Source organism: Sardina pilchardus, chromosome 1 (genome assembly GCF_963854185.1).
Source record: "Sardina pilchardus chromosome 1, fSarPil1.1, whole genome shotgun sequence".
Lineage (NCBI taxonomy): Eukaryota > Metazoa > Chordata > Actinopteri > Clupeiformes > Clupeidae > Sardina > Sardina pilchardus.
This window is the reverse complement of record NC_084994.1, coordinates 11,315,379-11,325,895: the sequence shown is the minus strand read 5'-3', so window position 1 is coordinate 11,325,895 and position 10,517 is coordinate 11,315,379. Positions and strand designations below refer to the sequence as shown.

General features: G+C 42.7%; 4 protein-coding genes across 4 annotated transcripts; 1 reads left to right on the top strand and 3 right to left on the bottom strand.

The window, feature by feature from the left end:
* Positions 1-2,961: 2,961 nt before the first annotated feature.
* On the bottom strand, positions 2,962-3,712 carry LOC134060283 (histone H2B 1/2-like). The gene has a single exon (XM_062516973.1). It carries the CDS (start codon positions 3,695-3,697, stop codon positions 3,323-3,325), a length of 375 nt encoding a protein of 124 aa, XP_062372957.1. The 5' UTR covers positions 3,698-3,712; the 3' UTR covers positions 2,962-3,322.
* Positions 3,713-6,675: 2,963 nt separating this feature from the next.
* On the bottom strand, positions 6,676-7,152 carry LOC134060799 (histone H4). The gene has a single exon (XM_062517358.1). The coding sequence runs from the start codon at positions 7,036-7,038 to the stop codon at positions 6,727-6,729; it is 312 nt and encodes a 103-aa protein (XP_062373342.1). The 5' UTR covers positions 7,039-7,152; the 3' UTR covers positions 6,676-6,726.
* A 237-nt stretch (positions 7,153-7,389) lies between these two features.
* Positions 7,390-7,922, bottom strand: LOC134060197 (histone H2B-like). Its single transcript, XM_062516860.1, has one exon. It carries the CDS (start codon positions 7,920-7,922, stop codon positions 7,548-7,550), a length of 375 nt encoding a protein of 124 aa, XP_062372844.1. The 3' UTR covers positions 7,390-7,547.
* Positions 7,923-9,064: 1,142 nt separating this feature from the next.
* LOC134059771 (histone H2A) lies at positions 9,065-10,278 on the top strand. Its single transcript, XM_062516304.1, has one exon. It carries the CDS (start codon positions 9,088-9,090, stop codon positions 9,463-9,465), a length of 378 nt encoding a protein of 125 aa, XP_062372288.1. The 5' UTR covers positions 9,065-9,087; the 3' UTR covers positions 9,466-10,278.
* The last annotated feature ends 239 nt before the right edge of the window (positions 10,279-10,517 follow it).

The window sequence follows — 10,517 nt, the reverse complement described above, 5'->3', positions numbered from 1 at the left end:
ACCCTGTTGCTAAATTTGACCTCTGATTGACCTCTGACCTGGTAGTGAATTAAACATGGTAGTGTTTACAAAACCTTTGCTCTCCTCCATTTATATTCACCTATAGGGTGCCTTTCATTCATCTTTCTATGCATCCTCCCTTCCTTCCTCGGTCCTCGTTCCCACTGATCTACATAAAGAATGATGGGGCGGCAACAATGGGAAAGTCTATCCAGTGCTAGTTATAGATCTGTGGGAACGAGCGTGGAGGACCGAGCATCGAGGACCGAGGAGAGATGTTGAGAGGCGCCCCTTGTCTGGATGCCAGATGCTGTTGGTACACGTGGTAAGTAGGTTTCAGACTCTAAACAGTGATGCATGCAGCCAAAGATTACAAATGCAGAGCAAGATATTTCATCAGGAACAACTTCCGGGAACCCAAATCGCCCTTTATACAGAACAGAGGCTAGGCAGAGGCCATAGACTTCAATTGAACATTCACCCTTTACACAGAGCAGAGGCCATAAGTCCTTTTTCCATCAGATGTTCAAGCGCATTAACTCTTGAAGCGAATTATCTTTTAGCAACATAAGAAGTGCCAAAACGATTTTCCATTTAAAAGAACAATTCTAGCAAATCAAAATGATGTCATCAGAGCTCTGTTAATCCCCACAGCTAACTTACAATGCAACTTGCAATATAAGCAGTTGGCTTCAATTAACACCCAGATCTCCTTATATGGGCAAAGATGGCAGCTTTGGATCCTTTTTATAGGCGAACATATGACAACACATTTTGGGCATTCAATTCAGATGGAAATGGGCGTGCAAGGCTTCATGACACCAACCTCACAACACACCAGGATTGTCACAATAGACCTCTGAAGTTCGCCTACAAAAAAGCCACCATCTTTGCCCAAATAAGGAGATCCGGTATCTTGAGATTTTTTCTATGGGAAAATAACATGGGGATTTTCAATTATCGCACCTGTTAAACTCTCGCGGGGATGATGACATTGGAAATGCAGACATTTTTCACTACACAGTTTTGTCCACTGCCGTCTAGTGGATACTGTGACCTTCGGTAGGTGAAGACGGCACACTTTGATCTTTGCTACCCCAGAGCTAACTTACCATGCAACTTGCCATAGGCAGTTAGCTTCAATTAACTCCCGGATCTCCTTATATGGGCAAAGATGGCAGCTTTGGATCCTTTTTGTAGGCGAACTTCAGAGGTCTATGCACCCCTTAGCAGCTGTGTAAAACATTGATGTCATGACTTCCTGTCGCACAGTGGAGAAATGATCAAGTGAAGGCATGCAGTGAAGTACAGTGGCAGTAATAATAACATATTTTATTTATTTCTCAAACTCGAGCTACAAAGTCAGAGCAACACAAGGCAACACACACAAAAAAAAAATCCATGGTCACTATATGCACTAATGATGATTATTCCGTGGTCACTATCTAATGATGAATATTCCGTGGTCACTATGCATCAGTGTTCTGTGGTCACTATGCACTAATGATCAGTGTTCCGTGGTCACTATGGACTAATGATGAATATTCCGTAGTCACTATGCATCAGTGTTCCGTGGTCACTATGCACTAATAATGAATATTCCGTGGTCACTATGCACTAATGATGAGTGTTCCGTGGTCACTGTGCACTAATAATCAATATTCCGTGGTCAATGCACTAATGATGTCTGGTGGTGAACTTGACCATTTGGCTGCTGTCACGTGGCTGGTAGACATTCCGATTTTAAAAACGGAATCTCCCTTGGCCTCCTATGGCCTCCTATGGATTGTTTTCATTTAGGATGTTTGCCACTTTATTCAACACTCTCAATGTAACATCATAGTATAGGACTGTATGCAGGTATTCAGGCCTAAAATGTCCCGTCCTCCCTTTCCAAAAATGACCTTTGACCTAGAGATGTCAATCGGATTATCCTGTAGCCTATCATCATCATCATCATCATCATCATCATCATAATAATAGCAGCAACAGGATATAACAGTGATGTGTAGGGGTAGACCGTGTACAGTTGACACACGAGTATAGTTGAGACACCTTAAATATCTTGCGTGCACAGTAAGCCCAAGTTGTGATTTTTGCTATGCACATGCGTATTAGTGTCCTCTTTGATCATGGAAAATTTGAATGACACAAGTATCTCCTATCCAAAGTTATCGGCAAAAGATGTTTTCTCATAAGACATTTTTGACGTCACCATGTGCCTTCCACAATGAATAGCTCATTACCCTTATGAAACTGTTGGTGTGTCTCAACTGTACCATGGTACTGTCTCAACTGTACCACATATGGTACAGTTGAGACACAGTAGAGACAAAAATGCACCTTATGTTTATGAGCTAATTGTGGAAAATATAAACTACTTATGGGTATTATTGATAGATAATATTTAAGTCTACAAGCTCATAAAACGTCATGTGAAATGTCATGTGGAAATTCACTTCTTTTCACTATCTATTTTTGTGTGTAATATCAAAACGCAAAAAGTGTCTCAACTGTACACGGTCTACCCTACTGAACTCTTTTTTTGCACTGAGGATGGGGTCACCCGAAAGGATTGCGCTGCACTTGCACTTTAGGTCTTTTTTATAAGCATGGTGGGCCAATATATCACTTTTTTGATGTGAACTCTCGTTTTTTTTGGATTATACATTTTGTGAGCGAGCTTCATTCCTGTTTTTTGATATAGGCTATAGTAGGCTAGGAGGCTACGCACCTATAAGGACAACAGCCACTTTTACAGGCGCAGATCCTCTCTTTGAAAATAACTGATGTGTACTGAACATACAAACGAAGCATTTAATTGCTCAAAATAAAAAGGTTTTTTTTTGTTTGTTTTAGTCTAAAAGTGTTTTAAAAAAAACCCACACTTCTAGGCTACAGCGGAAGTGGCAATGGGGGAGGGGTGCGAGGTGTACGCAGACACTTATGACTTTGGTAGAAGTAATTTATACAACACAAGTCTTGCAGTTGCAGAACCTACACCCTTTACATTCAGTGAATACGGCTGCACAAGTAGTCTCACCGACAGTCTCTGTAAGCAACGTAGAAATGTTGCATGTACTTCGTGCAATTAGCCAACTCATTGTTGTGCCAGTTACCACGAGCTTAGCATGGTTCGCCGTATCGTATGCGGATATAGCAAATGTTCATACCCTGCCGTAGGCAGGCACACATCGATGTGATCACAACGTTCATGCAAGCGCTTTGACTCAAAATAGATATGAAATCTAATCATGGAAATGCTCTTAACGTATTGTGGGTGGCTCTTAAAAGAGCCGTTGGACTTTGTTCACAAGTATATTTACTTGGAGCTGGTGTACTTGGTGACGGCCTTGGTTCCCTCGGACACGGCGTGCTTGGCCAGCTCACCGGGCAGAAGCAGACGCACTGCGGTCTGGATCTCCCTGGAGGTGATGGTGGACCTCTTGTTGTAGTGAGCCAAGCGAGAAGCCTCTCCTCCGATGCGCTCGAAGATGTCGTTCACGAACGAGTTCATGATGCCCATCGCCTTGGAGGAGATACCGGTGTCGGGGTGGACCTGCTTCAGGACCTTGTACACGTAGATAGCATAGCTCTCCTTCCTGGTCTTTCTGCGTTTCTTGCCTCCCTTTCCTGCCGTCTTGGTTACGGCTTTCTTTGATCCCTTCTTGGGTGCGGACTTCGCTGGTTCGGGCATTTTGATTTATCCTATTTTCAGCTGCAGTTAGTAGATATATAATGTGCCCTAGAACAGTCCTGTTTATAAACAAATCTGTATGCAAATAGCTAACAATTCTGCAGGCTTTACTGTTGGTCCTATCAGCGTGCGCCATTTTAAAACGCAAACCAGGATTGGTCACTATGTCGACCAGAAGATCCCGCCCCTTTGTTGTTTTCCGCCCTGCTGTTCCCCTTGTTTCTTTCCCTGCAGTTGGTGTGGAATAATCTATTCTAAGTTTATTATCTCAATTACAGTTTATCTCAGTCGCTGTGGTGCATTTCTCGAATGACCGTTAACATTTACAGTTAAGAGCTACTGCATTTCTTAAAACAATACAGCAAACTACACAAAAGCGCGTATCTTGCTTATGCTTGGTTTATGTCTCGAATTCTCGTTCTGCGGCAAGGCACGTTTTGTTTTTTTTTAAACAGACTCTTGATGCATAGTTGTATGTGTTTGTGTGGTTGTCGCTAAAAACATACTAATGTCTGGATGTTACCCAAGCCAAGCCTCAATCTCGCTGTGGCTTTTTTTTTTTTTTTTTTTTTTTAATGAACCATTCTTTTGAGGGTTAATGTCTCTATTGCGACACAGGAAAGGTGTAGGCCTACTTGATCATAATGGTCAACAACAGGCCAAACGTGCTCAACGATTAGCCTCCCCCGGGTGATATGTTTGCACTCCACCGATGGCCATCTTCAGCGATTGGCCCATAATTAGCTGCGTTTCCATTGACCATTAAATTGCGCAAATTAAGATTTGCGAAAAGAAATGTGGTGAATGGAAACACGCACATTTCGAAAAAACTCACATTTTTCGATAAAAAGTTTTTGCGCTAGGGTGAGGTGGTATTTCGAGCGTATCGAAATTTGTATATTTCGCAAAACTGCAATGGAAACACTTTTTTCGCATCTAACGAGTCACGTGATCCAACAACCGGATGTTAGGAGGAACGAAACCGGCGAAGAAGACTGTCGACAGGAAGTGGCACCGGGAGAATAATGTAAAAAATATATATTTTTATTCATTAAAAGTGTCTCGTGTCATTCTAAAATGTTGAATCCACACTCTGTGAACTCGCCAACACTTTCTCAAAAACGCTGCATACGCAACCGCTCAACTAGTTTTGTTTACCCATAGCAACAACGTTGCTATGCTTTGCTGGTTTAACGTGATGAGAACGGTGCTGAAAGAAATCTAATTCTAGATTTTAGATTCTAGTTCTAGAAACTAATCAACTGGGCTGATCTACGAAATATTCCACTGACATGGCTGTGACCCGATTTAAGCATAGGCCTATAACAAACTCCTGTGATTGATATGTCATTTTTAATTTTATGTTTCTGCCCCACCAAAACGTAGGCCTCCTCCGCTGATGGCTTATAGCCTAATGACTGATAATCAGCGTTAGTGCCGTGGTGGCAATTTGAATGCATTTAGTGTAAATCTGGGTTAAATGTTGATAACCGCCATGTCTCCTAATGACTTACAGCACGCGAGAATACACGAGATTTTAATTAAGTTAGCCGAATGTAATGGAAACACCGCAATTGCGAAAATTGTGATTTTCGACATTAAGACAATATCGACAAAGTTTTTGCGCATATTTGTAATGGAAACGCAGCTAATACTTTTGGGGCAGAGCGGTAGTTTGGGGGTTTTGAGGTGAAGGCCTGTCCGATGTAGCCACTTCATAAGGTTGCAAGCTGCCAATAAAATTCACAGAGGAAGTCTCTCATTTTCTCCTCCTTATACACAGAATGGCTATCTACTCTGTACTATGTCTTGTTTCAATATCTATTCTACAAATGCAAGTTTTTATCATTTTTGTTATAGTAGATTACTGGATATAGTGGCATTCACTATGGCTCACAGTGTCTTGATTAAAATGATTAAGCATTCGGTTTCTTTACTGTCTATGGCTACTACCTGTTTATTTGAGCACACATGACTAGAGTGCATCTGGTTGTAACAGGGAAATGGCAAGAACAATGTTAAAGTGCAAGCAACGCCATTAAAAGTGTGTTTACATGTCATGAAGCTGGTTCACTTTATTGGTTTATGTTCATTGTTTTGTAAATTACAAAGTAGCTTCTGATGTAGTAAGCTACTTTTGTGAAATTTATGTAACTTAGCTTGCTACATTTTGTCTTTAGGTAGCTTTTGTGTAGCTAGCTGGTAGCTTTAGCTCACTACATTTTCTAAGTAGCTTGCCCATCACTGGGCAATGGATATGTAGACCTACTGTAACTATTATGTGCTAGGCACAGAGTGACGTTTACATGTTTCACAGACATCGGTGGGACAATTGCACAATGTATAATGCTTGTTTATTTTTCCTTATTGCAACCATTAAATCTTGTTTTCATTATCTATTTTCAGTTTCCTATATATTTTATATACATCAAATATAGTTTCCTACATTTGATGTAGGTTCAAAGCTTTTTTTATATATAAAACATCCAGAGTGATACTTTTATATCGATTTTGAGATTTGTTTCAACATAAGTGAAGTCACAAAGTGGGAAAATGCGTAATTTATTTCACAATATAAAACAAAAACATTCCTTCATATTACTGCAATAACTGACAGGTGCCCGCTACACTTGCAAGTCCAAGTCCCCTCCTGTGGTATTTCAATGGCAGCAGTAAGCCAGAGTTACAATGTCGCCGATAGACCATTGAATCTTGAGGTGTGTGACTGTATGACCTCCTCTTTGCTGGGCTTTGGTCGCTTCTAACTGTTCATCTGTTTGGCCCGCAAGGAATACATTGGGCTAAGCTAAGTGCTAACCAAGTGGCTTGAGTGCACGCATTGAGACGTGAGAGGTATGTATCAACTCGTCTTGCTTAAGCAGATAACATAGTTTAATATGAAAGACACGGTGAAGTGTTCCTTTAAGCCCTGTGGAAGCTTGACCTAATAACGTGAAGAGGAATACCGCTTTCGTGAAAACATGGGTGGCTCTGAAAAGAGCCTTGTTTTGTAATACAATTTAAGAACTTCAACCGCCGAAACCGTACAGAGTACGGCCCTGGCGTTTCAGAGCGTAGACCACATCCATGGCAGTGACGGTCTTTCTCTTGGCGTGCTCGGTGTAGGTGACGGCATCACGGATCACGTTCTCCAGGAAAACCTTCAGCACACCACGAGTCTCCTCGTAGATCAGACCAGAGATTCGCTTCACACCACCACGGCGAGCCAGGCGGCGGATAGCGGGCTTGGTGATTCCCTGGATGTTATCACGGAGAACCTTGCGATGGCGCTTAGCGCCTCCCTTTCCAAGACCTTTTCCTCCTTTGCCTCTTCCAGACATTTTCACAGATACTGGCAGTGGTAAGATACTATACGAAGTGTGCGCTGTTGCGGTTGTCCGGATGGTTCTATACTATGTTTGCGGACCTAGTAGAAGACTACCGAACGATTTGAAGGTGACGTCACGAGTCACGACAGCGTCAACGTTGTGTTTGCTGGATAATGCAGCGTTCACGGATACTGTTACTGAAATGTTCCTGTTCTGAAGTATATCATGGTTATATATGGAATGTAAAAGGGTGAACTGCTAAAAAAGTTTGGGAAGCCTTGGATTAGATCTATTGTGTAGTTGCTAAAGGAAATTGCACAAGGCATAGTAAACAGTCATAGGAAACACCCCTAGCCTAGGGTGTGTACCACCGTAGACCACATTTAATCATGAGCAGTAAATAACATTCAATCGGTTTTTTTGATGGCGACCTCTACATCTTGATGAAATGCTTTGCTTTTTATAGATATAATTGGGCGGCTCTTAAAAGAGCCTTTCGGTGAAAAGGGTGCCATGTGGATTTACTTGGAGCTGGTGTACTTGGTGACGGCCTTAGTTCCCTCGGACACGGCGTGCTTGGCCAGCTCACCGGGCAGAAGCAGACGCACTGCTGTCTGGATCTCCCTGGAGGTGATGGTGGACCTCTTGTTGTAATGAGCCAAGCGGGAAGCCTCCCCTCCGATGCGCTCGAAGATGTCGTTCACGAACGAGTTCATGATGCCCATCGCCTTGGAGGAGATACCGGTGTCGGGGTGGACCTGCTTCAGGACCTTGTACACGTAGATGGCATAACTCTCCTTCCTGGACTTTCTGCGTTTCTTGCCTCCTTTTCCTGCCGTCTTAGTCACGGCCTTCTTTGATCCCTTCTTGGGTGCGGGTTTTGCTGGTTCAGGCATGGTTATCTGCGTAAGTAAACTGCGTAAGTGAGTTATTCCTTGTATTTATATATATATAGGGCTCTATGCAAATAAGAAACTGTATTTCACCCATCCAATGAAACAGTGTTGGATGGGCTTCTTCACTATGATTGGCTGTCCTTCCCGAAAGGGGTGGGCCACAAGATCAACCCACCACCGACTCATACAAGCACACACATACTTACCCAACCCCCACGAGCTTCTACATTTTCTCTTTGTTCTGCTTTTCATCGTCGAGTGTGTGATGTTTTAACAAACGTGTGAAAAGTGTGCAATCTTATTTTAATGTATGAGGAAAGCTTCAGTAATATAGATTATTTAGAACACATTCACGTGCTCCACCGTTTATGTCTTTCATTACAAAACGCCATGCCTTTCCCTATTCCGTTGCCCAAACGTTAACGTATGTCTTAGCTTTTAACGTTACATTTTCTAAGCACAATCAGCTTATCATGATTGTGACTTAAAACGTGCTTCCGGGTCATGGCTGCATGTTAACTGCCTGGACGTAATGTAACAATTGACTAATTATATATTCATTCAGTTAACGTTAAAACGTCTTCACAATCCATGTCTGAAGGTGTTTGCCCATACAACCCGCCAGAGCTACCAGGACACTACCTGCTCTGAGAGGACTGCATAATCCTCGGAATCGAGCCACGATTTATTTTTCGTGAGATAAACAGGACACGGCCCCATAATGCATGCTTCTCCCATAATGAGCAAGACTCGACCATTCATACATTCGTGAACAGTGCCGTGAAATGGCTATAGACTTTGGCAAGATTTGGGAAAGATTCTTGAAAGATTGTAGCCTATTAAGACTATATGAGTAAGGCTTGAATGATCATTAATTAAAAGACTACAATCTTTAAATAAACAGTCAGTTCAGTTCAGTTCAGTTCAATAGTCTGTTGATGCAAGGAATGCTTTATGTGCTGTGTGTGCCTATGTAAATCAAATCACTGTGACATATTCTCAAAGTGAACCAGTGCGATATGGTTACATTTACTGCTGTGTTCTGATTGGCTCTTAGCTACGAGGTGCCAGCGAATAAGAACCTGTCTGAGTGTCTATATATATTTTGCATGTTCTTGAACGGTATCATTTCTTGGAAATCAAGTACTACACCAGCAATTCAACGATGAGCGGAAGAGGAAAGACCGGAGGCAAGGCTAGGGCGAAGGCTAAGACTCGTTCTTCAAGGGCTGGACTCCAGTTCCCCGTGGGCCGTGTCCACAGGCTGCTCCGCAAAGGCAATTATGCCCAGCGTGTCGGCGCTGGTGCACCGGTCTACTTGGCCGCTGTGCTCGAGTATCTGACCGCTGAGATCTTGGAGTTGGCCGGTAACGCTGCCCGTGACAACAAGAAGACCCGTATCATCCCCCGCCATCTGCAGCTGGCCGTCCGCAACGACGAGGAGTTGAACAAACTGCTCGGCGGAGTGACCATCGCTCAGGGTGGTGTGCTGCCTAACATCCAGGCTGTTCTTCTGCCCAAGAAGACTGAGAAGTCCAAGTAAATCCATTTTCGGCGATATTAACAAAGGTTCTTTTAAGAGCCACCCATCTAATCTTTTAAAAGCATTTCCAATATTTATCATGGTTAATAAAACATAGTTGGTAAATATTAAACTCTAATCTACTAGCCTAGTAGCCTGGGTTTCCCATACTGCCTTGCGCGGTGATTTCTTTCACGCTGCTCAGGCAGTCTGGAAACTAACGCCCCCATGTTCGCCTGATGTTGGAGGCCAATCACAGAACAGGGGAGAAAGCAAGACCATGAAGAGCTATGCAGAGACGCATTTGATTGACATCCGTGGCGCCCAATGAACGGATCTGGGCATTTTTTCAAATACGAGAAAATGAACGTCTGGTTGCCAGACCACGTCTCATTTGAGAAGTGGGAGGCGTTAGCCAGGCTACTAGCCTAGCCTAATAATGTGACTTGACGATTCGGTGTCGATTGTTTTCTTTCAGACCACTCCGATGCTATATATGTAACCAGGGCTAAGCCCATGAGCGGTCTACACACTTATAAGTGGATGTAGGCCTACTCATGGGTTTCATCAGGTCCCTTTCTACGGGTGTATTAATCAAGCACCATGCAGTCTGCATTCATAGTCAAGGTGCTTAATTTATACACCTGTGGAAAGGGACCTGATGAACCATGAATACTAGGCTGGCTAAGCACTAGGAATTCAAGATTCAACACTTTAATTGCCATAGGCCTACAACAGAAGTTAGGAATTTGCTGCGGACGGTGTGCTCTACAACAGAAAAGACAACACCACACAAAAACAGGAAGTCCGAGATGCAGACATAGACATAAGACAAAGTAGGCCTACATAGCCCACATGATGCTCCTACATGGTTCGTCCCTACATTAGGCAAGTATAAAGTGGCAAGTGACTGCGAAGTTCACCTGAAGTGCAAATTGTAAGTTCACATCCAGAAGTGCAAATATAGCAGGACATATAAAAAGCATGATTACAGTTTAAAACATTGTATATATAAAAATAATAATAATAATTAAAAAAAAAACATATCCAAGGCCTGTGTTGGATTGATCTAC

Bases quoted from the DNA above. Each gene is read 5' to 3' on its own strand.
- LOC134060799 (XM_062517358.1), bottom strand. From the start codon at position 7,038: ATGTCTGGAAGAGGCAAAGGAGGAAAAGGTCTTGGAAAGGGAGGCGCT.
- LOC134060283 (XM_062516973.1), bottom strand. From the start codon at position 3,697: ATGCCCGAACCAGCGAAGTCCGCACCCAAGAAGGGATCAAAGAAAGCC.
- LOC134060197 (XM_062516860.1), bottom strand. From the start codon at position 7,922: ATGCCTGAACCAGCAAAACCCGCACCCAAGAAGGGATCAAAGAAGGCC.
- LOC134059771 (XM_062516304.1), top strand. From the start codon at position 9,088: ATGAGCGGAAGAGGAAAGACCGGAGGCAAGGCTAGGGCGAAGGCTAAG.